Here is a 25875-nt window from a genome sequence, read left to right on the forward strand (position 1 = left end):
TCAGGAAACGGGCCCTGAGCCCACTGGTTCAGATATGGTGTTAACTACCTGTCACTTTACCAAACAGACCTTGATTCTTGTGGCTTTTTTCCTTAGTTGTTATACTTGTTTGCTTTTTGGAGATTTTTGCTTCCTGTCATTTCTCCGAATACAGCTTCCCCTTTCCGTCCCCCTGGCTTCTGATGTATCACAATCCTGGGTTTCAGCAGCACAGATGTTGGGATGGGAGACTCCCCTCGGTTCTCGGTGTACTCTTAGCTGAAGAATGACCAGACACACCAGAGTGTCAAGTCCAGCCTATTATCCTGGTCCTCTGACTCCTTTCCTGGAAAAATCACCAGCAGGGCCCGTACGACAGAGTAACTTCAGGCAGGGAGCAGCTGCACAGGAGCAGCTCTCTAGAATAAAATGGTCTGTCTCCGAGAGTGGAGACAGACCACTCACTCTCACTACTCTGTGAACTAAAGTAAAATTTTAAGGCTCACCCGCCCCTCTGGCTGACTAAATGGACCCCCCTCATGGCCAAAGGAATATCCTAAAACTAAATTGCCTGCCAGGCTTGCCTCATCATGCCCCCCTCCCTTCGTGGGGACATCTTTTGTAACCCACTAACAGGCCTAAGGGTTTGCAAGACAGACCTGCAAGTCCTCAATTTACACAACAAATACATGCCCAGTAGCGTAACTCTGATAAACAGCTCCTTATGTTGAAACATTCCAAGCCTTTAGACAAAGCTTCATGTCTTTAACCAATTACAAGCCAAAGAATCTTTCAAACCCACCTATAACCTGTAAGCCCCACAGTTCGAGATGGCCCACCTTTTCCCGCCAGTGTATGCCTCCCACGTATTGATTTATGACTTTACCTGTAACGCCTGTCTCCCTGAAATGTATAAAACCAAACTGTAACCCAGCCACACCGAGTCCACTTGCTCAAGGCTTCTTGGCCATGGCTCTGGGTCATGGTCCTCAAATTTGGCTCAGAGTAAATCTCTTTAAAATTATTTTAGAGTTTGCCTTTTTTTCCGTTGACATCTAGCATGAAATTCTATGCTGTGTTTTGCTAAAATTTGTTGTGCATCATGAAATTGTAGTAGTCACCATGCTTGTTCAAACACCTCCCCCACTTTCTAACCCCCCACTTCCAGCCTTCCTGAAAAGCAGTGAGCTAGAAAAGTCAAGTTAAAAACTCCAGTTTCATGTAATTACTTAAGCCTGCCACAGGGGAGAAAACAATTTCTTCCCTTTCCCTTTTTAGGTACTTTAGTGGAGACACGTTTGTGAACTAAAAATGTTAACCGCACTTTCTCCTTCAGCTCGGCGGCTCGGCGCCATCTTTCCTCCGCCAGCGATCGCTCGGCGGAGGGGCACTGATTGATTTCACATCCGTCCTTTCCTTCCTGAGGACACGGAGGAGTTGGCAAATAGTGGCCTCCCCGCGTGGCAACTGAGGCACTTGCGTCCCACACACCCGGGAAAACGAGCCGCCTGGGCCCTGCGGGGAGGAGAGCGCCCGAGGGCCCGCGCGCCCCGCCGCCCTTTCTCCCTAACTTTCTCCGCCGCCGTCCTTCCCTTTCCAGGAGCCCCCCCACTTCCCCTTTCTCAACCTCCGCCCGCCGGGGCCGTGGCCCCGCCGGGTCACGTGGGCACGCGATCACGTGCCGTTCGGGTCACGTGCCGCTCGGGGTCACGAGCAGAGGCAGGAGCCGGACGCGGGGACCGTGCGGCACCTGGGCGGCGGGCGGCCGACCCCGGGCGCGCGTTCTCGCGAGATCCGCGGGGTCACGTGACGGCCGGGCGAGGCGGTATTCACGTGACAGGCGCTGCCGGTCGTGGGGTCTCTTTCGTTCGGGCCGCAGCGGCCGGGCCTCCCGAGTCGGTGGACGCCGCCGCCCTTCGCTTCGCGCCGGCGCCCGCGCCTCCGCCGCCGCCCCGCACCCGCCCGCTCGCGGCCCAACCGCCGCCCGCCCCCGCACTCGCCCCATGGCGGTCCCCGGCGGCGCCCAGCGGCCGCTGCTCCTGCTGCTGCTCGGTGAGGGGCCGGGGCCGGGGCCGGGGCCGGGGCCGGGGACTCGGGGGCCGCGGGCCGGGGGCTGCCGGGGGCGTCCTCCCGGGGGTCGCCCCGCACCCGCCTCGCTGTGGGCGCCGCCGGGCCTGCCCTGGGGCGTGTGGTCGGGGCAGAGCCCGCGGGCAGGTCCCTGGCGGTTGAGCCCAGCGGCCCAGGGGGACCAGGGGTCCCGTCCGCCGACCTGGGTCCCCTCAGGTCTGGCATTTGCTCTCAGTCCCTGGACCCGCTTCTCCTGGGGCGGGAAGTTGGGCTGCCCGGCGGCCTGGTGGTTTCTGGACAGCTGTGGTCCGGGCGTTTAGGTGCTGGGTGACGCAGCCGGAGACGGCGGGGACTTAGGTGGGCTCCGTGTCCGCCTGGGCGGGTGGCCTCGAGGGAGCCCTTCCCAACGCGGATATTTCGCAGGAAAAATCGGAGGGCGGCGCGGGGATTCCCGGGCCCCGCGCTCGACCCTGCGCCTCCTTCCGTGCGGGATGGACGTGCGCGTGTGAGTTTGCTACTGGGAGTCACCGTCGCGTTGAATCGACTTAAAGTTTTGTTTGAGATTTTACGAGGTTCCGTGGCAGATGAAGCGAGGTAAAACTGGGCTTTGGCCGCAGGCCGGCAACGCTCACGTCTAGCGAAGAGCCTTGGAGAGCGTCGCGGGCCGGGACGAGACCCCGCGGCGCGCCGGGCGGCAGGACCCCCGCGGGCCGCGTTCGCCGCTCCAGGGATTTCGTCGTTACTTGTCTCTCCTGGGAGAGAGGAATACACGCTGTCTCTCGGACGGGAATCCGCGCCATGGTTTCTTCCAAGTCAGCCTGGAGGCCCGTGGGAAACCTGTGTGTGACATTCCTTCCCCCGTAACCCCCGGGATCTGAAAGATGGTGTGGGATAAAGCCGGTGGGAGTTCATGTGAGTGGAGTAGGCACGCACTCCTGGACATACCTGCCGGCCATTCTTTAAGTATTTCGGAAGTCCCACCCAACTCTAAAATTTGGTTATTGTGATTGAATGGATTTTGGTTTCGCTTTTTTGCTTTGCTTGTGTAAAATCTTTGAACTGCATAAATAGTCACGTAAATGAACTTATTCCAGTTGTAAACCTGAAGCCTTGCTCAGGTCTTGTGATCCTTCGAGGCAGGTGTAATTAATTATTTAATTTTACTTTTAAAAACATTTATGTAGAGACAGGTTCTCATTTTCTTGCCCAGGCTGGTCTTGAACTCCTGGCCTCAAGCAATCCTTCCCCCACAGCCTGCCTTAGCGCTGCTATTACAGGCGTGAGCCACCCAGCTCCACTCGGTGTAATTATGAGAGGAGTCGCTGAAACAGGTTTTGTCATGTCAGAACGACGGCATTGTTCCTTATTAGAAAAATGCTCGGAAGCCTTGTAACTTTCATATGTTGTTTTATGTTTTTAAAACTCATTTTAAAAATGAAAAAAATCCATAATTTTTCCATATTGAAATAGTTTAGAGTGTTGTGTGTGTAATTAACTTTTTTTTTTTTTTTTTTGAGACAGAGTCTCACTGTCGCCTGGGCTAGGGTGTCGTGGCATCAGCCTAGCTCACAGCAACCTCAAACTCCTGGGTTGAAGCGATCCTCCTGCCTCAGCCTTCTGAATAGCTGGGACTACAGGCATGCGCCACCACACCCGGCTAATTTTTTGTTTCTATTTTTAGTTGCCTGGCTAATTTTTTTTTCTATTTTTGGTAGAGATGGGGGTCTTACTCTTGCTCAGGCTGTTCTTGAACTCCTGACCTCAAGCAATCCTCCTGCCTCGGTCTCCCAGAGTGCTAGGATTATAGGTATGAGCCACCAGTCCCAGCCTAAGTTTTATATTTAGTTAAAATTTCACTTTTAAAGAAGATCTTTTAAGAACTTGGATTTAAGTGTATTTAAAATTTATTTTAACACAACTTCACCAAAAAGCATTTTTTCTAAAGCAAAATTTTGACTTTAAATTAGTAATTCCTTCTACATTTATGATTAGGAATTGCTTGAAGCCACTGGGTTGTTTTTTTTTGTTTTTTTTTTTTCTCCAATACTTGGTAAAAAGTGCAGACAAGTATGAACTGAATCTTTGTTTTGACTCATGGAGTTAAGTGTAATTGTGTAATGTGACCCTTTAAACCACTGGTGTCAACTAGATGACCTCCTTCCCCTTTCCAAATGAGAAACTGGTGCTTAGAAGTTTGGTAAGTTTTATACTAATTGTTACCCTTGAGTGTGGGGGTCTGTCACCTACACAGGTGGAAGACCGAAGTCTTTACTAGATTTGGGCTCAAAATGTTTTTGTGGCCTCATAACTTTGAATTTATCCTAAGTTAGACCCTCCTCCCCCCAACGGCGTGAGCCTGCCTTCGCCGTACCCTCAGGGCCTTACTGCACATGCGCGGAACAGTCAGCTCAGCGGCACTGCGGTGGTTTTGCTTGACTGACCCGTGGTGAGTGCTCAGCACATGTACGAAGACATGTTCAATGCTAAAGCAGTGGTTGTTAACCAAACATACGCACTGATCAGCCTTTTAGAAATAAGCGTGCTTGTACCCTGGCCCTAGAGGTTGGGATTCAGTGCCTGGGAGGGAAGCTTAGTCTTCTTTTTTCTCTCTCTCCTTTAAACCTTCATAGATGGTTGTGCATCACTGGTTAAGAAGAAATATACTGGACTTAAAAGAATCAAGCCAAGATAAAAAGCTAGGATGTGGTTTCTTACGAAAATTAAGATTGGTTGGTTGAGACAAGATCTTGCTCTGTCGCCTGGGCTAGAGAACAGTGGTGTCATCATAGCTCACTGCAGCCTGAAACTCCTGGGCTTGAGTGATCCTCCTGCCTCAGGCTCCCAAGTAGCTGGGACTACAGGCTCTCGTCACCATGCCCGGCTAACTTTTTTATTTTTTGTAGAGATGGGGGTCTTGCTCTTGCTCTGGCTGGTCTTGAACTCTGGGCCTCCCAAAGCGCTAGGATTACAGTCGTGAGCCATCACATCTGGCCAAAAGTTAATTTTTTTTTTTTTTTTTTTTTGAGACAGAGTCTCACTCTGTTGCCCGGGCTAGAGTGAGTGCCGTGGCATCAGCCTAGCTCACAGCAACCTCAAACTCCTGAGCTCAAGCGATCCTCCTGTCTCAGCCTCCCGAGTAGCTGGGACTACAGGCATGCACCACCATGCCCGGCTAATTTTTTCTATATATATTTTTAGCTGTCCATATAATTTCTTTCTATTTTTAGTAGAGACGGGGTCTCGCTCTTGCTCAGGCTGGTCTCGAACTCCTGAGCTCAAACAGTCCACCCACCTCGGCCTCCCAGAGTGCTAGGATTACAGGCGTGAGCCACCGCGCCCAGCCCAAAAGTTAATTTTTAAAATTTACTACTTCATTTTTTTTTTATAATTAGTGAAGAGACGTCAGGCAAGAAGACTTCTTTCTCTTCAGATGATAATCTCTTTAATGTCAAAAGCAAGTGTTTCCCTTTTTTTTGAAAGTTGTTTTAGTATATTTTAAGAAAAAAAGAGAAAGTGTTTCCTAACTAGAAGCAGATTCCCTTACTTACCAAGTGCTGCATGGTTCAGACATGGCACGTCCCCTGCCACCGGCCCCTGGACTGGCTCCGTCAGAAGACCCAGGTCTAGGGCTGGTTCTGCACCACTCACTAGCCGGGTGACCTTGGGTGAGAGGGCCAGCTCAGAATCATAGGAGTGTCTGTGAGGTTGTCATGGTAGTGAAATTAACTGCAAAGTGCTTAGAGCACTGTTTGGCACAAACTAGAGGCAGTATAATGCCTGTAAATGCTTTTTTGATACTCTGTGTCAGCTACTGAGGATTAAATGATGAACCTGATAGATACAGAGTAGAATGTTAAAAACAGCTAACATTGACCCTGGCATCGGTGGCGTGCGTTGGCTCATCTGATGCTCCGGCAGCCCTGAGGTGTCAGCACTCTGATTTCCTGTGTGCACTGTTGCTGTCGGCCCGGGGTTGAACGGCCAGTGAGTGGCGAAGGAGCCACCGGAACTGAGGTCTGACTCAGAAGCATGTGTGCGTCCCCCAGCAGCACTGGTTTCAGAGAAGAGAATCCCAACGAGTGGGAGTATTTGGAGGAACAAGCCCGGGTTGCTCCCTTACGTGACCCCGTGAGGAACTTCGTGTCTGCGTGAAGCACTGCCAGAGAGAGCAGTTGCCAGTCGGCCAGGGAGCTGATGTTCGGTGGTGCCAGCAGCAGCTGCTGTTTTGGGCTGTGACAGCTGTGAAATTACCAGAAACGTTTTAACTGATTTGAGAAGTTTTGTTTTTTTTTTGGTCAAACCAATTGCCACTGTTGTGGAATTTTAAAAAAAACTTCTGAGCATTAGCATACGTGTTTCTTTTTCAATTCTATGTTCTAATGCTTTTGTAGATATTTTTCTCTTAACCAAAATTGGCTTCCAGGGATAAGTTCCGTATTTTAATAATTCACAGTTTCTGGGCCTTTCCAGAACAGCTTCAGGCCCCCAGTGCAGCCGGGGCTTGTTTAAGTTTGTTTTGGTAAATGCTTCTGTCCTGCGGAGGCTCAGACCCTCAGCTTGGTTACTGAATACAAAAATTGTCTGATTAAAACGGGACTGCGTGTGAAATATTAGTACTTCCTAAAGTGCTTTGGGTCAGTAAAAAGGTTTTTTAATGATTTGGGAAACTTTTATAAAAGGGCAGCTTAGTGTGTGTGCCCGTGTGGGCGTCCTGCCATGCCCACGTAGACATGAGCCGTGCGACCCTCCTGAGCAAGCCTGGGCCGGGCAGGCAGCACCCACGTCCACGCTGGGCTCGAGTCTGCGTCCTGGTCCCTCCGGCTCCCAAGCCACCAGCTCTTCCACGCCGCTGCCTCGCGTCTCGGCCGAGGTTCGTCCACTGCCCCGTGCTGCACAGGCAGGAGTGAGGGGGCTTTGTCTGTTTTTAAAAACCTTTATTAGGTCAAACATAAGCTGTGGAATCTTCCAGGTTTTTAAGTGTAATATTCATTTATCGGAAATGCTTTATGATATTGCCCGTGTGTTTCAGGCTGTGGGTTGAAAAGAGCAAAACATGATAACTTCGGGGTATGACGTGGTTTGTTTCATTCTTGTGTAGCAGCTTTTCTTCGTCGGCGTAGGTTTTGGTGTTTCCTTTACCACAGGCATAAGGGAAGACAGGTGGGATTTCTGGTTAACACTTTGCTTTAGGCGTGATTAGTAGTGGCTCCACAGATGTTATTTTGTGAAAGTCTGAAGGGTAAAATGAATTAAGTTCATTGGAGTCATGTGCTTTCCCGGGGAGCAGGAGTTCTGACGTGCTGCCCTCGGCGCGCCCGGGTCCTGTTTGCAGCTAGAGTGAGAGAGGAGAGTGCAGGGGTGTGAGCGCTCACGCAGGGGGCAGGTGCTCGCTGGAAGGGTGTGCGTGGCTTGCAGCAGAGACGTGTCCCTGCATGTCATGTCTGGATGCCACTACACAGCAGTGGCTCACCTATTTTTGTCAGCCTGTAAAAGAACTATGGGCTAAAACATACACTTTGTAAAATCACCAAGTTGTGTATCATACTGATGAGATGACATTTGCTGCTGCACATTCTGATCAGGGCAGTGGAACATGAAGAAGCCAGAGGGGAAATACTCAGCAGTCGCCACTCTCAAGCTGGAAGACGCACAGAGCTTCTGGTCTGTCCCTTTGCCTCAGGATTTGCCTAGACAGGTGGGGTCATGTGCTTGGAGGACCTTTCTGAAATTGGGCAGAGAGCTCGGATCTTTGAGTCCATGGCTTTTCTTGCTACACCACTGGTCCACAAGAAGTAAAAACTGATCAAACCTTAAATAGCTGTTGAGGTCCACAGTGACAGACGTCGCCAGCTCTCCCGTGGGTTTCTGCAGAAGGCCAATATTTAGGGTGAGGTGTGCGTCCAAGGCTCACCGCATCTTCCAGAGATGCTCTGAGAGTCATGGAGCATCCTGTGCCTAGGCTGGTCCCAGAACCTGACATGCCCTTTCCCGGTAAAGATTCCGAGACAGAGCACTGAATAGCTATGGACCAGGCTGGCAAAATGACCAGATGGGCTTGGAGATCACGATTTCAAAATAGTGCCCAGGAGAGACGGAATCTCAGGTGAACCAGCCTGTGTTGTCCACCTGTCTGTTCTTCAGTGGTTTAAGAAACACAGTGGAATCTTCTAATAAATTCCATTACTGCTGCTGTAGAAAAGGAAGCGCCCAGCATATTTTCCATAAGTATTTGATGTTCTCTGTTTTTCCTGGCATTGGCAGGCCTCCTGCACGGCACATCAGCAGTGTTTGAGGTGAAAAACGGCAATGGCACGGCTTGTATAATGGCTGACTTCTCCGCTGCCTTCTTGGTGACCTACGACACTCAGGGTGGTTCTAAGGTAGGAAACACTGTGTGTGAAGACGATTTTAACGTTTCAGATGAATCTTTGAGAGATGATCCCAGCATAATGCGGTTCTTTTCACGTATGTGTATTCCTTCTGGGAGCATCAGAGGCTGTGCTGTTGTGTGTACAGCAACTGCAGTCACAGCGTACAAACCATTTTGTGTTCTGCTTTTCACTATCGTGTGCGTTTTCTAGTTTTCTTCATGAATGTCTTTTATAATCATAGTGCAATACTTCCTTCTGTTACCCAGCCATAGCTCGTTAAGCCACTCACTGCTGGTGGTTGGTAAGTTTTCTTACACTCTTTTTTGTGCCCCATGAACAGCTCTCTGCGTGTAGCTCTTTGTTGAGCTGACTTTTTCTTGCTTTTTTTTTTTTTTTATTTGAAACAGAGTCTTGCTCTGTTGTCCTGGCTAGAGTGCCGTGGCGTCAGCCTAGCTCACAGCAACCTCAAACTCCTGGGCTCAAGCGATCCTCCTGCCTCAGCCTCCCGAGTAGCTGAGACTACAGGCATGTGCCACCATGCCCGGCTAATTTTTCTTTTCTTTTCTTTCTTTCTTTTTTGGAAACAGAGTCTCGCTCTTTTGCCCTGGCTGGAGTGCCGTGGCATCAGCCTAGCTCACAGCAACCTCAAACTCCTGGGCTTAAGCAATCCTTCTGCCTCACCCTCCCGAGTAGCTGGGACTACAGGCGTGTGCCACCATACCCAGCTAATTTTTTCTATATATTTGTAGTTGTCCAGATAATTTTTTTTTGAGACAGAGTCTCGCTCTGTTGCCCGGGCTAGAGTGAGTGCTGTGGCATCATCCTAGCTCACAGCAACCTCCAACTCCTGGACTCAAGTAATCCTTCTGCCTCAGCCCCCAAGTAGCTGGTACTACAGGTATGTGCCACCATGCCCGGCTAATTTTTTCTATATATATTTTTAGCTGTCCATATAATTTCTTTCTATTTATAGTAGAGACGGGATCTCGCTCTTGCTCAGGCTGGTCTCGAACTCCTGAACTCAAACAATCCACCCGCCACGGCCTCCCAGAGTGCTAGGATTACAGGCGTGAGCCACCACGCCCGGCCCAGATAATTTCTTTCTATTTTTTTTAGTAGAGATGAGGTCTTCCTCTTACTCAGGCTGGTCTCAAACTCCTAACCTCAAGTGATCCTCCTGCCTCAGCCTCCCAGAGTGCTGAGATTACAGGTGTGAGCCACTGTGCCCAGCCTGATATGCTGACTTTACTTTAGACAAATTATATACTTGAAGAAATGTGTATATAAACGGTTGTTTGATATGCAGTGCTAGTTTGATTAAAATGTTCATTAGCGGCCGGGCACGGTGGCTCACGCCTGTAATCCTAGCACTCTGGGAGGCTAGGGCGGGCGGATCATTTGAGCTCAGGAGTTCGAGACCAGTCTGAGCAAGAGCGAGACCCCCCTCTCTATTAAAAAAAAAATAGAAAGAAATTAGCTATACAACTAAAAATAAATACAGAAAAAAATTAGCCAGGCATGGTAGCACACATCTGTAGTCCCAGCTACTCGGGAGGCTGAGGCAGGAGGATTGCTTGAACCCAGGAGTTTGAGGTTGCTGTGAGCTAGACTGATGCCACGGCACTCTAGCCCGGGCAACAGAGTGAGACTCTGTCTCAGAAAAAAAATAAATGTTCATTAGTAGTTAAAATGACTTTGTGTTTCTGCAGGATATGCTACAGGATCTATTTCCTAGATTTCTAAAAAATAAGTAGCATGTATTTATTATATTTCTTCCCTTGTTAATGAGCTCTTAATAGACATTTCATATACTCATTCTATTTAATATTTACTCTTCGAAATATAGCCCTGGATCAAATTTTATTTTCAATTTTCTGCTGAAACTACCATTTTTCCTTACATCCCTGTTGACAGCACTAATTTTTTTATTGCCACTCCGGGGGCATGGCGGGCCCAGGACTGCTGGGGAGATGCGCGGTTCTTGAGAGCGCCCGGGCCTCCGTGCCGGCGCCTGGGCTCCCGTCGTGCCTTAGTGCTGGTCTCTAGGAAATAGAAGGTCGGGAAGATTTTGTTTTATAAAACTGTCTCATTATAAATACTGGTCCAAGTGCTCTTTATTTAATTTCTACTTAACTTTTTTTGTGTTTGACTTTGGTGGTTAGATTTTTAAAATGTTATTTTGTTAAACATTATGTTTCACAAATGAGGTCATCTGTATGCTATTACATGCTTTATTATTTCGCAAAACATGTCTTTGTCACCTCATCTATTCCCATGTCATTTTTCAAGGACCACATCAGCACGCGGCCTCACGCGCGCAGTCCAGGCTGACGGACATGCTGGTGGTTTCCGTTGCTTGCAACAGCGAACTCAGTTCCGCAGTAAACACTTGCCACGTTAAAGATACAGCGTTGAAACGAACATTTCTATAGCAAAAAAAGTCATGATAGCTTTTTTCCAAACATAAGCTAGCTCACTCTGAAGCCAGTGTGAATTGTTTCAGGCTCAAGACACTGTATTTTCAAGGTAACTTTAGTTTTAGTTCTGTTATAGATTAAAAGTATATTAATAGAACATTTTAATTACATGAATAAGTCAACTTTCTCTTGCACTTTACACTTGAAATACTTTTTAGTCTGTTTACTGGCATGCGATACAGCCCTTTTCTCTGTGTGTTTCGGTGTATATGAAAAGGTAATACCCAAACAGTGATTCCCGAAATGGAACTGAGCTGTAAGTTTATGTCAGACTTACAGAAAATCTCTTTCTTTGGCCTCTCTGAATCCATCTAATAACCTGCATTCCAACTGGGTTCTGTTGTAATTGTGTTTATTCTAGAACGCGTCCTTTGACCTGCCGTCAAGTGCACAGGTGCTGAACAGCAGCTCGTGCGGGAAAGCGAACACCTCTGCCCCCAGTCTCAGGATTGCTTTTGGAGAAGGACACACGCTGACCTTCACCTTCTCAAGAAATGCAACACGTTACGGTGTCCAGCATCTGAGTTTTGTTTACAACTTGTCAGACACACACATTTTCCCCAATGCAAGCTCCAAGGGTAAGAACAGAAACAGACCAATCGTGAAGTGATAGAAGTTGGGTTGGAGGATTGTCTAAAATTACTTCTAACTAAGTACTATGAATAGTTCAAAATTGTGATTTTTTTTTCCCCCTTCCCCTTGGGATCTAGAAATCAAGACTGTGGAATCTGTAACTGACATCCAGGCCGACGTAGACAAGAAATACCGGTGTGTAAGCGCCTCCCAGGTGCACATGGGCAACGTGACCCTCACGCTCCGCGACGCCACCATCCAGGCCTACCTTTCCACCAACAGCTTCAGCAAGGGAGGTAAGCGCCGACCCTGACCTCTGGTGCTGATGGTTGGCCTGCAGGTGACCTCGTTTCTCTACGTCCTGGTGAGCTGTGCTCAGAGGGAGCATCCGCTCAGCCAGGGACACAGCTCTGCAGTTGTCCCAGGCCCTCTTCTCCTCTCCTTGTTGTTTCTGAGGCAGAGTTTGGCTCTGTTGCCCGGGCTACAGTGTCGTGGCGTCAGCCTAGCTCACTGCAGCCTCAAACTCCTGGACTCAAGCCATCCTCCAGCCTCAGCCTTGCAGTAGCTGGGACTACAGGCATGCGCCACCACGCCCAGCTAATTTTTTCTATATATTTTTAGTTGTCCAGCTAATCTTCTTTCTATATTTTTTAGTAGACACGGGGTCTCGCTCTTGCTCAGGCAACAAATATATACAATCATTATCTATAAAAAGCAGAAGGGAAAGCAGTTGGAACCTTTTCTGTTGACGCCGGGTAGATCTAATGCAATGAGAGTCACAGAGACCTAGTCTTTTTTTTTTTTTTGAGACAGAGTCTCACTTTGTTGCCCAGGCTAGAATGAGTGCCGTGGCGTCAGCCTAGTTCACAGCAACCTCAAACTCCTGGGCTCAAGCGATCCTCCTGCCTCAGCCTCCCGAGTAGCTGGGACTACAGGCATGCGCCACTATGCCCGGCTAATTTTTCTATATATATATTTTTAGTTGTCCATATAATTTTTTTCTATTTTTAGTAGAGACGGGGTCTCGCTCTTGCTCAGGCTGGTCTCGAACTCCTGACCTTGAGCGATCCACCCACCTCGGCCTCCCAGAGTGCTAGGATTACAGGCGTGAGCCACCGCGCCCGGCCGAGACCTAGTCTTAATGGCCCAGCTCGGGAAGGCCCAGGGACAGGTGCAGAAGATCAGTGGTGCCTTTCTGAGGAGGTTGTGACCCCCGACGCACCTGCTAACCTGGTGGGCTCTGGAGCCAGACAGGCAGGGAAGCCACCTCCTAGTCCCATGGTCTTTGGCAAGGTAGTTAACCTCTCATTTGTAAGAATAATAGTCTGTCTTAGAAGTTTGTTAGGATTTAAAAAGGAAATTAATGCAAAGTGCTCATCTCAGTGTCTGGCAGAGCAAAGAGCAATGTGTGTTAAATCACTGGGCTGCTAGTTAAGGAGGCTGTCTCCAAGTCCTGCCAGTCCGGATCTAAGTCGTCGTCCTCTGCAGGAAGGCGTGTGATTGGCCTCGGGGTGGGCTGGCCCAGCTCTCAGGGCTGCGAGCCTTCTCCGTGGCCTGCTGTCGGGGCTCTGCTTGGCCACGTTCCTCACAGTCTTGCTGAGGAAGGGGCTGCACGGTGGCTTGTCCCGTCTCAGCCCTGGGAACCCTGTGGCGCTGGCTCCATGCTGCCACCCCCGGGCTCTGTGTGGCCCACGACTGAGAGTGGCTTTTGTGTTCGTAAATTTAACATACAAAAATTCAAAAGAATATTTCATGACACGTGAAGATCATATGATATTCAGTGTCCATGAGTAAAGTGTCATTGGAACATAGCCACGCTTGTTTGTTTACACACGTTCTGTAGCTGCTTTTGGTTAACAGTGGCAGGGCTTAGTTGCCTTGACAGAGAGCCACAGCCCATACAGTCTGAGAGATTTACTGTCACTTTGCAGCAGGTTGGCCTCCCGTGATCTGAGGGGAAGAGTGTTAGTGACTAGGGTGAAGGGAAGCCCGCCTCGCGCGCGCTTGGGGGGCGTCGGGACTGGACGGGGCACGTGAGCTCCTGGCGGGAGGCTCAGACGGAACACGCTGGGGGTGGTCTGTTACGGGCGCTGCTCGGCGAGCCTTCGGCACGAGCCCCTGGGGGCTGTGGCCATAGCCGCTGTCTTGGTGTGTGCGCAGGCTCGCCCGCCGCGCAGCCTGTGCTCACAAGAGGGTCCTGGAGTTGCGTCTGCCCCGTGGGGAAGGGCAGGCCAGGCGGGGACTGCGGGTGCGCTTGTGCGCGCAGCTGTGTCTGAGGACAGCTGTCTGGCAGCCGCTCCGGGCGTGTTCACGCTCCGAACCTCACCTCAGCCAGAGCTCACGGTGGCTTCAGCTGGGCAGAGTAACTGAGCAAGCAGGAGTGAGAGAAGCGAACCTTCGGAGTCACTCGTGTTCACAGTCTCGACTGTCCGTGTGCCTAGAGGCTGCGTCAGTGCCCTCGGATCCAGAGGACGACAGGCAGACCCGCAGAGTCTGGGCCCGAGAGCAGCTCGTGCAGACGTCGTTTGGTGGCTCCCTGCTGGCGAGGCCTGAACGTGTCACAGCTCGTGGCCCGTCCCGTGTTGGCTCCGCGGCCTGGGCTGCGTGTCCTGGGCTCGTTCCTCCTCCCGAGGCGCAGGGTGCTCTGGAGGGCAGGGCTGCGCGGCAGGGGTTGGTGGGCACAGTCTCTGGGCTAAAACAGATGTCACAGATCTAGGGAGGCTCGTTGTGTTTTTACGGTTAATGATTTCTTTTATGATACACTTTATTTTTTTGAGCAGTTTTAGATTTATAGCAAAATTATATGGATCCTCATACATTCCCTGCTCCCCCATCCTCCAAATGTCCCCACTGTCCAAATCCTGCGTTAGTTACTTTTTTTTTTTTTTTTGAGACAGTCTCACGCTGTTGCCCAGGCTAGAGTGAGTGCCGTGGCATCATCATAGCTCACAGCAACCTCAGACTCCTGAGCTCAAGCCATCCTCCTGCCTCAGCCTCCCGAGTAGCTGGGACTACAGGCATGCACCACCATGCCCAGCTGATTTTTTCTGTATTTTTAGTTGTCCATATAATTTATTTCTATTTTTAGTAGAGATGGGGTCTTGCTCTTGCTCAGGCTGGTCTCGAACTCCTGAGCTCAAACGGTCCTCCCAGAGTGCTAGAATTACAGGCCTGAGCCACCGCACACGGCCTCGTTAGTTACTTTTTAAATGGAGAGAATACTTGCGTGATTCCAAGTGGAATTCATGTTTTTATCTTTAGGGTTGGTTATGTGGGCTCTTGAATGAATCAAAGAATGTCTCTAACCATTAAAAGTTAGAAACAGAGACTGTTTTAAATACACGTCATTGTAAATCTCACCTCCTACCAATCTGGCAGTACTGTTACTGTTCCAGTGTGACTTTTTTTTTTTGAGACAGGGTCTCACTTGGCGCCCCGTCCCCCCCGGGCTAGAGTGCAGTGGCATCTTCATAGCTCACAGCAACCTCAAGATCCTGGGGTGGAGCGAGCCTCCTGCCTCAGCCCCCTGAGTAGCTGGGACTGCAGGTGCTCACCACCATGCCTGGCTCATTTTTCTACTTTTGGTAGAGTCGGGGTCTTGCTGTGTTGCCCAGGCTGGCCTCAAGGCCTCCTAGAGTGGTAGGATTACAGGTGTGAGCCACCACACCTGGCGTCTAATGTGACGTCGTTTAACCTACTTTACAAAAGCAAAGTATGAAAATGAATGTGTCGTATGGATCATAATTATAAATAATTGTCAAATGAGTTTAAGTTACGCTTTGTCCATGGTCTCAGCTAGAATTTGAAGACTGGCCTGTTTTGATTTGGTTTTGCACATTTAACTTTTGTACATTTAATCACCTGCTGTGTAACATTTTATTCGGTGATGGTGGAGCTATTTTTAAAAGGACAAGTGCAATGTCAGCCTGTAACCCGGCCCACGGCAGTGAGCGAGGGGTGTGTCAGCAGCTCCTGGGCTGGGACGTCTCCAGGGCTGTGTGTGCCCTGCCACCATCACCCAAGGTCACAGTCCCTTCTCAGAGCCTGGAACAGTTACCGTGAGGTCCTCGTCGTGCCATCTTGCTGTTCTGTCCAGAAAGGGGTTTTACAGTGGGGGACCGTGTCCCGCGGGAGCCGTGAGGCCAGGGGTGCAGTCGTGCGAGGTTTCCGCCCCTCCCGCAGGCAGGTGGAACAAGCAGGTGGGATCGGCGCCCGGCAAGGAGTTCAGGTGGAAGCTTCGTGTTAGCTTTGAGTGAGAAGTAAACAGTGCTCGCTGGGCCGTGGGCTCGCCCGCTACGTGCCTGGGGCTGGCTTTCCGCGACTCGGCCCAGCAGAGATGTGGCCAGGATGGAATCGGGTGGAAATTGTGTTATTCTGAACCGATCATCCACAGAAACAAGGCAGTCAGAGCGAGCCTGATGTGGGGGTTGAGAGGATGCTGGTCCACAGAGGGCGAGCGTCTGCTCAGGACAGAATGCTCGCTGTGGTCCTACGTCTGGTTCGGTCGGCCTTGGTTCTGGCTGTGTCAGCTGCAAACATCTTGGGGGGTTCACAGTGCTCAGCGTGTCCCGGGGCTACACCTGCTCCTTGCTCGCCTGTGCCCTCCTGAGCGCCCCCCCACCCAAAACAAAAGCCCGAAACAGCTGGCTGCCCCCCAACTCAGGGTCTCTGCCCACATGTGGGGTCCTCGAGGACACACCCCTCCTGCCCTACCCGGGACCCCTGCTGACTTCTCCGGCACTCTCCCTGCTGGGACCCCCTGTGGGGGTGCCCTGTCTGGGGTGTTTCTGGCACAGGGCCTGGCACGTGACAACTCAGGGAACGATTGTTTGGATTGTCCCCGTTTCCCGTGGCGTGTGGCTGACCAGACAGCGTGGTCTTGCTGTCCGCTCACTCCTCGCCCGGGGCAGGAAGGAGAGAGCGGGGTGCGCACTGGTCACCGTGTGCAGGGGTCGTGGTGGGCGGCGCTTGCTGCCCGATGCTGGCCCGGCGGGTGAACTTGAGTTGCTCTGTGTCCTCTGCGGGCCCTGCCACCCCCAGCCGTGCGCGGGGCCTCGCTTCTGTTCCGTGTGCTAGAAAGACAGTGCAGGGCCGCCCGTGAGAGATGGAGAGAACGGCTGCCGAGGAGTCAGCTGGGGTCTCCAGTGAGTCCACGGACGTGTTTCTGGTCCCGACTTTGGATGTCACTGTCACTACTGATGGTCGCGAGGAACCTGGGCCTTGACCTGTCTCCCTGTCCCTGCAGAGACGCGCTGCAAGCAGGACGTGCCTTCCCCAACCACAGCCCCGCCCAGGCCCCCACCGGCGCCCGAGAGCCCCTCGGTGCACAAGTACAACGTGAGCGGCAGCAACGGGACCTGCCTGCTGGCCAGCATGGGGCTGCAGCTGAACGTCACCTACGAGAGGAGCGACAACACGGTAGGGAGGGCGAGTCACACGGCGCAAGAGCTAGTGCTTGGCAGTGAGTGACGGGGACACAGCATCCCCACCGCCGCCATCGCCCACACCTGCTTCCTCTGCCGTGGACGCCGCGGGCTGTGGCACAGACTGCGGCCGGGCCCACGGAGCCCGGGGTGTAGAGCTGGCCACGTACAGAAAGTCTGCTCACCCCGACAGAACTTGCGTTTCCCTCAAATGTTACCCTCAGACGCTGTGTTTTACTTTCCTTGAAACACTGTTTCCCCCTGACGGTGCAGGAGCGCGGCTGTTGGGGGTGGGCAGGGCGCGGGGGCCGCACCTCCACGCGGGGACGCGCCATCCCAAACACACCGCTCAGAAGGAGCGGGAAAAGTTATTTTTGGAATGTGGAAGTCTTTACTAGTATAACCTTTTATTTTCCTTCTGGTTTTGGTTAAAATGAGTGTGGCCTTGAAGCTACCTGTGTGTTCAAGAATGTGGAGGACCCAGAGCCTGAGGCGCCAATCTGCTTGCTTCCTCGTTTAGACCGTGACGAGAGTGTTCAACATCAACCCAAACGAGACCTCGGCCAATGGGAGCTGCAGCTCCCAGCGGGTGACCCTGGAGCTCCGGAGCGAGGACGTCGCCCTCCTGGTCTTCCAGTTTGGGATGGTGAGAGGCTCTGGGGACTTGAGGCCACGATCTCACGCCTGTGGCCTGGCGCCCAGCAGGACGCGAGAGACCGCACTCGGTTCTTTCTGCCTTCGCGTTGTAGCAGCCGCCTTGGTTCCGCAGTGCCTTGCGCTTTTCTGTTAGGAGATGCCGGTTGTCCCGGCAGTCGGGTGGGCTGCAGAGGCCAGAGGGGAGCAGAGCGAGGCTCCACCGCAGACACTGCTGCGTCCCCTGGCCGCACACGCCGCTGCCCTGCTGCGTGGTGATGGGGTCTCTGCCTGGGAAAAACCGTATGCAGTTAGCAAAGTAACCCGTGCAGATGAATTAACAGCCGAATCTCCTGTAATAAACTGTAACTTTGCTAATCCTGCTTCCCCCTACCACTCAGAAAGTTTGCTTTTTTTTTTTTTGAGACAGAGTCTCACTCTGTTGCCTGGGCTAGAGTGCCGTGGCGTCAGCCTAGCTCACAGCAACCTCAAACTCCTGGGCTCAAGCGATGCTCCTGCCTCAGCCTCCCGAGTAGCTGGCACTACAGGCATGTGCCACCATGCCCGGCTAATTTTTTCTATATGTATTTTTAGCTGTCCATATAATTTCTTTCTATTTTTAGTAGAGATGGGGTCTTGCTCTTGCTCAGGCTGGTCTCAAACTCCTGACCTCCAGTGATCCTCCCACCTCGGCCTCCCAGAGTGCTGGGATCACAGGCGTGAGCCACCGCGCCCGGCCATAAGTCTGCTTTTGAGCACATAGCTCCCCCATGGCAGACTCCCATTTGTGAAAAGGTCCCAGAGCTACAGGAGGCCCTTTCCTGACGGCAGAGTCTGCAGTTTTGTTGTGACTAGAGACACAGAGTCAGGTTCACTGCCTGGCGACCTCCCATGTTTGAGGTGAGGGTGTGACCATGGCGAGTGGCTAAGCACCGTCTCTGTCTCTCTTTCAGAACTCGAGTTCTAGCCAGTTCTTCCTGCAAGGCATCCACGTGAACATGACTCTGCCTGACGCACGAGGTGAGACCCCGCAGCTCTCTCCCCGCCCCCGCCCCCCGCAGCCACCCGGGGTAACGGCTGTCCCTGTAACGGGCTGTCCCTGTGCCTTGCAGAGCCCACCTTCACAGCCGCCAACAGCTCGCTGAGGGTGCTGCAGGCCACCGTGGGCAACTCCTACAAGTGCAACGCGCAGGAGCACGTGCAGGTCACGAAGGCCTTCTCTGTCAACATCTTCAGAGTGTGGGTCCAGGCTTTCAAGGTGGAAGGCAACAAGTTTGGGTCTGGTGAGTAGCACCGGGGGCGGCTCTCACGGCGGCGGTGACGACGGAGCCCTTCGGGCTCTTCCTGTGGACGTTCAGCAGCTTCTGTGCTGGGTGTGGGGGCTTGTAGGGGAGGGTCCCTGTTCCTCCACAACGAACTGTTTCCTCGTCCCCATCTGAGATTCGGGGCAAATGCCCTTGCTTTAGAGAAGCCCAGCATGTCTCACGGGTCCAACCACGTGGCACCACGTGGGAACAGTGATGGCTCTTCTCCCATGAAACCTGAACACAAAAGTGTCACCTCCTGCGTTGTGCGCTCCAGAAGGGTCCAGAGCCGGGGGATGGGTAGCTGCACCTGGCAGCCTGCCGAGGGAGGAGCGGGGGAGGGAGAGGCGGGTGGCCCTCGCGAGCGCCGCGCCTGCCGCCTGCCTTGCAGTGGAGGAGTGTCTGCTGGACGAGAACAGCATGCTGATCCCGGTTGCCGTCGGGGGCGCGCTGGCCGGGCTGGTCCTCACCGTGCTCATCGCCTACCTCGTCGGCAGGAAGAGGAGCCACGCCGGCTACCAGACGATCTAGCGCCGCCGGTGCTGCGCCAGACACAGCCGCAGGGTCTGTACGCCTCCGGGCTCGCAGTTGTGCTGGCGGCACTTGCTGGCAAACTGGTTTTCAAATCTGCTTTATCAAATGTGAAGTTCATCTTGCAACATTCACTATGCACACAAGAGTAACTATTGAAATGACGGTGTTAATTTTGCTAACTGGGTTAAATATTTTGCTAACTGGTTAAACGTTAATATTTACCAAAGTAGAACCCTAAGGGAGGGGAGGAGTGCTTTTCTCGGTGGGCACTGGCTCCGCTGTCGTCTGGCACTGTGCGATTCTGGTGTTGGGTTCCTCACTCTCCTCAGATTTCAGGCTCACAGGGAAAGCCAGCCCGGACCTCACGCTTAGGACCAGAAGGCTGGCTAAGTGTTAGGCTGACGTGCTTGAGAAATTAAAAGTCGCAGGGACAGGAAGTGGTAGAACAGCAGTGTCCCGGAAGTTGAACACCTGGGACGCCTACACTGAGCTGTAAGGCTGGGCGTGGCCCGCGGCGCCGGCAGTCAGCAGCAAGACACTGGGCGGACGCGTCCTTTGGTGTTTTCCACGCTCTGCCACTCAAGAGCTGGCACTTTTCTAAATATAAAAATGGGTGTTATTTTTATTTACTTTTTTTGTAAAGTGATTTTCAGTCTTCTGTTTGGCATTCAGGGTGATCCCTTCCTGCACTGTGTACAATGGTAGGTAGTTGACGCCGATGCATCTGCGGCCTGGGCGGGCGCCGAGGGACGGCTCCATGTGACGCATTGCCTGTAACAAGCTAATAAAAGTCTCTCTTTTGTCCAGGCCTCGTGCTCTGTCCGCTGAGAGCGTCGGGGACGCATTGGGGACGCTGCCCTCTGCAGCCCGGTTTCAGGACAGTGGCTGTCGCAGCCGCTCTCGTGGGTGGTGGGTTTGTATTGTCACAGTGCGGCCGCCTTGCCGCGGTCTCTTCAGGCAGACACCGCCCGAGTCTTGAGAAAGGTACAGGCTACAGGGGGGCAGGTGTGGGGAGAGGCACCGCGTGCCTGGCTTCCTCTGCAGGGCGTTGTTCTCACGCCTTCCGTGTGCTCTCGAGCTGCGGAATGGCCTGAGGACCCGCCTTTAGAATGGAGGCCGCTGTGTCAGGCACGGGGACGCCTTGGGGGTGCCTCGTGCCAGAGGTGAGGAAGGGCCAAGTGGTCGTGTGGTCTGTTGGGGAGACGGGGTCCCCGGGCTGCTGCTGGGCGAGTCTGGCCCGGTGGTGGCCCCACCTGTCTCTCACCTGTGCCCCGCTCGTCCCCCACGGGCTCAGCCTGGCCTCGGGGACTTAGCTCTGCCAGGTGGCAGGTTCCTTGGTCGGGGCCTTGGGCCCAGGAGGAGGTGGCTGGGCCGAGGTGCCCGTGTGCTGAGCTCTCCCTCCCTGCGTCTCACACGCTGCCTGCTCACCTGGCGCTGACGGGACGGGCTGAGCTTCCCGTCTCGATGGAAATCACCTGTCACGCGCACAACGCCACAGAAAGGGAAACGCCACAGGAAGGCAGTGAAATTGCTATTCATAACGTGCCAGTTCACTGACAACTGCTAATCACAAACGCGCAGGTAGCCACGTACTTTATCACGTACAAATGCACAGCCCTCATGTTTTAATGTCTGGTAAAAATTTTTCTTTATGAAGTCAAATTTCTAGCTGATCTAAAGGTTATAGAAAGACATTTTAAATTACTTTTTAAAAAAATTCACAACTAAAGTACAGCGGCGTCAGGTACATACAGCCCTGAGCAGGAAAGCAGCAAACTCTGGTCCCCGTCGGCTCTGGAGACGCAGCTCCGTCGTCGGGGTCGGCTCAGCCCTGCGCCAGCAGCCGGGCCCCGTGGTGCTCCCGCAGCCTGGCCACGGCCGCCCCGGGTAAGCGTCCAGGCTCCGAGAATATTTTCTGCAACAGAAATAACAGAATTAGCTTAAAAATAATCCAATGGCACATGCCTCAGCTTTCCAGACGGGCAGACAAAAGGCCACAGGCCTCAAGCGCAGGAGGGGGACTGGCCCGTGTTGGCAGGCTCAGGCGGCCGGTCCCCCCGTCCCCAGGCTGCCGTCCCACCTCTGCCCTGGGCACAAGGTCGCAGCTCAGTAATGTTAATCAGGTGAATGAAAAAGACGCCATCTGTTTCCTTTAGGTTTCTCTCTTGATGGAACAATGACTGGTACCGTGACCAAAAACACAATCATGGCTTGCCTCCTGCAGAGCCAGCGCAGGGCAGGCTGGGCTGGCAGACGTGCCACAGTCCACAGGCGACCGAGCTTCCTTTACGTTGGTCCCCAGGGCCAGCTGGGTGCAGGCCCGGTGTCACCTTGCTCTGCCCCTGCTGGGGCCGAGACAAGTCAGGGCTGCTGGGCGGCGTGAGAAGCACCCTGGTGTTTCAGACGGCAGCTGCGCCCATGCAGGCGGTCGCAGGGGGCGGCTGGGGCCGGGACAGACACGCCCGACGGCAGTGAGCACTCGGTGCCCTGGGGCTGCCGCCGGCTGCTCGGCAGGTGAGACTCATGGGTTCACTTGGAAACCACCTGCTGATCCTGAGGCGAGGGGCCGTCCAGCCGCTCGGGAACTGCACGGGGAACACGCTGGCTCCCTGGGTCACGTCCACAACTCTTCGTGTTAACTATCCATGTTCAAAGGCCCATGGCAGAAAACAGTCCCCGACAGCCTGCGAATCCCCATAGTTCGGAGGTGGCCCAGGCGGTACTTGACCTGTGGACAAAGCTCTAACGCTAAGCAAGTGAAAAGCTGCCTGCAGCACCCCCTAAACCCGCAGGCGTGGCCTGGGCAGCACCACACCAGGCGCCTCCCCAGGGAGCCACCGGTGCGTCACCTGCTGCTGGGGGCCCACGTTCACCCCCACACGTCTGCGCCTGCCGTGAGGCCCCCGTGGACCCCGAGCTGGAGCCAGCCCTGCGGATGGCCCTCGTGCGGGGGCTGCGGCTCCGTCGTCACAGGTGTCCTGTGGGCACGAGGACAGTGTCTGTTGTCTACCCTGGTCATCCCCGGTGCTGGGACGTCCGGTCAGAGGCTGGAGAACTTCCGTGATCTGCGTCTCCTCAGCAGTCTGGACTCGGCGAAGCCCCCAGGCTGGGCCAAGGCCGCAGGGTTTGTCCACACGCTCCAGGGACAGCTGGCGGAGCCCGGGGGACGGCACGTCCCCCGTAACGCTGCGAGGACAGCGCTGCGTCCGTGGTGACGGTTCATGTCACCTGACAGGCCCCCAGGTGAATCCGGGGTTAACTGCTATCCCGTCAGTTCCAGGCTCACATTCGACATTTCTCATCTGTCACCACCTCCTCTCTGGTGGAGCCACTGGCTGGTGACACGATTGGTACAGCTGCAGTGCCACCCATGCCCGCCATGCCACCGTTTGGCCAGGGTGGTGGCAGCACCAGACACGTTTGCTGACCGCAGCCCCCACGCGGGGGACAGAAGGGCCACCTGAGACTGGGCCCGGCCGGGTGGAAGCTCGCTCACCCTGGGCCCAGCCGCTCCCTGGAGCCGCCATGCGTTCCTGAGCCGGAAGAGGGCCACACTCGGGTGTTTTCTGGCCAAGTGTCCTCGATTCTTTGTGAACGAAGACAGTCCCAGCCTGTCTGGGACCACCCTGCAGTTATCCGACAGCGTCCGCTGCCCCTGACGCAAAGCTGCCTCTCGCACCACCTGGGGGGTCCAGAGAGCCGCCCCCTTCCTGGGCTCCTGCCCCCGGGCTGTGCCGTGGGGCCAGCAGGTACACGCTGCGTCCTCGGAGTTTGTAGTTACCTCAGGATAAAATGTTAAAAAGCAAGATGGTGGCTCACATCTGTAATCCCAGCACCTCGGGAGGCCGAGGCGGGAGGATCGCTTGAGCCCAGGAGGCTGAGGTTACGGGTGAGCTGTGATCGTGCCACTGTGCTCCAGCCCAGGCGACAGTGAGACCCTGTCTCTGAGAAAACCAAAGTGAGCTGGGCTCCTGGACGCCAGCGTCTCGTGGGTCCTGCCAGGGCGATTCCAACTCCGGGCTTGGCTCGCGGCCTCTGCCCTCTTGCCCTTGGCAGGCGCGAGTCGGCCTGCGCAGTCCACGCGGCTGCACCCTGAGCACCCCGGGGCGTGGGGCGGAGACGGGACCCGCTGTGGACGGGCGCCAGGCAGGCCCTCGGCTGCAGCGGGGTCGTGCCCTCCTGGCCCGCAGGGGCGACTCCTGGTGGCAGGTGCGTGAGAGGAGGGAGGGCAGGACTGGGCTCTGGGCAGGTGACAGCCACAGGCTGAGGGGGACACACCGGCAACGCCACTGAGCCCGCAGCGCCCCGGAGCCCTGCGCTCACCTGCATGAACGTGTGGCACTGCATCGCAAAGCTGCCTTTGGTGATCCGCTTAAACTTATCACAGATGTCTGGGACGCTGGTGGCTTCCAAAATAAGTGCCTGATGGTGCTTAATTAAGGTCAGGGCCACCCGGAAGATGATCTTTGAGCCTTCGTTGAACAAACAATCCCAGATTCGAAGCACAGTCTGCGGAGACAGAAACCCGCGTCACGCCCCGGCAGCCGGCACCGCGCCGGGTCCGCGCGAGGCACTCACCTCCACGGGCAGGACGTCCACGAAGAGGCAGACGAACCAGCGGGACACGAGCAGGGCCCACGGCACGCCGTGCCGGTCCAGCAGGGCCCCCACCGCCGGCAGTTTTGTCCTCACCAGCTCCCCGAGGACCTCCTGGTCGGTCCTGAGGCCCAGCATCCCGGGTCCGTAGTAATCTGCAGGCGGGGGCGGCAGAGACCCAGAAACTCGCCTCACGCCCCACAGGCCACCGGCAGCCAGAGAAGTGAAGCAGGGCGATCCCAGAGGGGAGGCCACGTGTGAGAGGGAGAGTCCGGGGCCGGGTGGGGAGACGACCGCACACACCCGTGTGGCTTCCGTCTCTGTCTCTCCAGCCAGGGTCTCACTCTGTCACCCAGGCTGGAGTGCACTGCAGCCTCCGACTCCTGGGCTCAGCTGAGTGCTCGCCCCGCCTCGGCCCCCCAGAGTGCTGGGACCACCGGCGCCGTCGCAACAGCCGGATGCAGGGAGCAGCCAGGGCCCGTCGGCAGCAGAGCAGAGAAGCCAGACGTGTCCCCGAGACAGTGGAGCAGTGCGCGGCCTCACACGGACGCTCCAGCACAGGCTACAACACGGGTGAGCCCGGGGACACTGCTGCGTGGAGTAAGCCGGACACAAAGGACCGACACCGCATGAGCCCCTGGTCCCAGGACCGGTCGAATCCAGAGACGGAACGGGGCACGGCGGGGGCCAGGGGCCGGGGAGGCGGGAGGACGGTCAGTGTCCCGTGGGGACAGTTTGTTTCCCGAGAAAGTTCTGGAGAGGGAGGCTGGCGATCGTTGCTCAGCAACACGAATGGATGTGAAGCCGCAATGGTGCACTCAAAATTTAAGATGGAAAATTCCATGTGCATTTTACCACAATAAAAATAAAACTCACACTCAGACAAATGCTTCTTACTACAGTGTTGCTTTTGTGAACTAAAACAAAATCTTAAGCCCCCTAGTTGATTAAATGGACCCCCTCTCGGCCAAGGGGACCCCAGAAATACCCTGACGCTGAGTGGCTGGCCAGGAGGAGGCGGTCAGACGCCTGGCCACGCCCCTCCCTCCTTGGAGACGTCCTCTGTGACTCATCACCAGGACTACGGCGAAGCTCAGACCACACCTGCGGGTCATCGGTTACTTAACGTAAAACATTCCGAGCCTTTAGACAAAGCTTCATGTCCTTAACCAATTACAAATCAAAGGACCTCTAAGTCAACTGTAACCTGTAAGCCCTGCTTCAAGGTGTCCTGCCTTTTGGGGCCAAACCGACGTGCGCCTTCCATGTATCGATCTACGACTTTACGCGTAATTCCTGTCTCCACGAGATGTGTAGAACCAAACTGTGACCCAGCCACGGAGTCCACTTGCTCAGGGCTTCCTGGGCGTGGCTCCAGGCCAGGGTCACCCACACTCAGCTCAGAATAACCCTCTTCAGATTATTTTTCAGAGTTTGGGTTCCTTTCCATTGACACTTTATTTTGAATGAAGATTTGATTTATCAAAGCTTGTTCTGGGTTTCCTACTTAATTTTTTAGCTTGTTAATATGATGTGTTACAATAAATCTTACTGCTTGACTTATGCTGTAAAAGAACTCGGTAACTGTGTCATAGAGTGGGAGAAGCCGGCACCTGTGCACCGAGCAAGGACTCACGCGGCATACGGCCTGGCCGTTCACGTGGCGGGAGGGCTGAGCTGTCCTGTTAGCATCTTGGTTAAAGCACAACCGTCACAACCGTCACGCACAGCGACACAGCCTCACAGTGCTGCTCCTGACTCTGAAACAGTGAGCGCACAGTGAAGTGCGTTTGATACAAAGTACCTGAGAGTAAATTAACCAGAGTCAATTCAGTTACAAAATTCCAGGAATTAAAAAAATTCTTCCCTTCTGATACCCTTATTTTGCATCCATCTCTTGGACCTTTGAGCGCTTTGC

General features: G+C 54.0%; 2 protein-coding genes across 8 annotated transcripts in view; one reads left to right on the top strand and one right to left on the bottom strand.

Moving 5' to 3' along the window:
• The window catches only part of GRTP1 (growth hormone regulated TBC protein 1), a 199161-nt gene that overhangs the window by 152088 nt on the left and 21198 nt on the right, over nt 1-25875 (bottom strand). For 3 of the 7 annotated variants that reach the window (XM_069467797.1, XM_069467800.1, XM_069467801.1), the window contains exons 6-7: nt 23940-24112; nt 21283-23870 (exon numbers count right to left, since the gene is read on the bottom strand). In XM_069467797.1, the coding sequence (XP_069323898.1) occupies nt 23157-23870; nt 23940-24112 (887 nt within the window). In that variant the 3' untranslated portion in view covers nt 21283-23156. The other 4 variants (XM_069467799.1, XM_069467798.1, XR_011233487.1 and 1 more) reach the window with 2 other exon arrangements.
• On the top strand, nt 1857-20167 carry LAMP1 (lysosomal associated membrane protein 1). Its single transcript, XM_069467805.1, has 9 exons — nt 1857-2028; nt 8293-8426; nt 11256-11472; nt 11605-11763; nt 16713-16885; nt 17411-17536; nt 18477-18543; nt 18636-18806; nt 19219-20167. The coding sequence occupies exons 1-9, from the start codon at nt 1983-1985 to the stop codon at nt 19356-19358; spliced, it is 1233 nt and encodes a 410-aa protein (XP_069323906.1). The 5' UTR covers nt 1857-1982; the 3' UTR covers nt 19359-20167.

The sequence above is a fragment of the Eulemur rufifrons genome, chromosome 4 (genome assembly GCF_041146395.1).
Source record: "Eulemur rufifrons isolate Redbay chromosome 4, OSU_ERuf_1, whole genome shotgun sequence".
Classification (NCBI taxonomy): domain Eukaryota; kingdom Metazoa; phylum Chordata; class Mammalia; order Primates; family Lemuridae; genus Eulemur; species Eulemur rufifrons.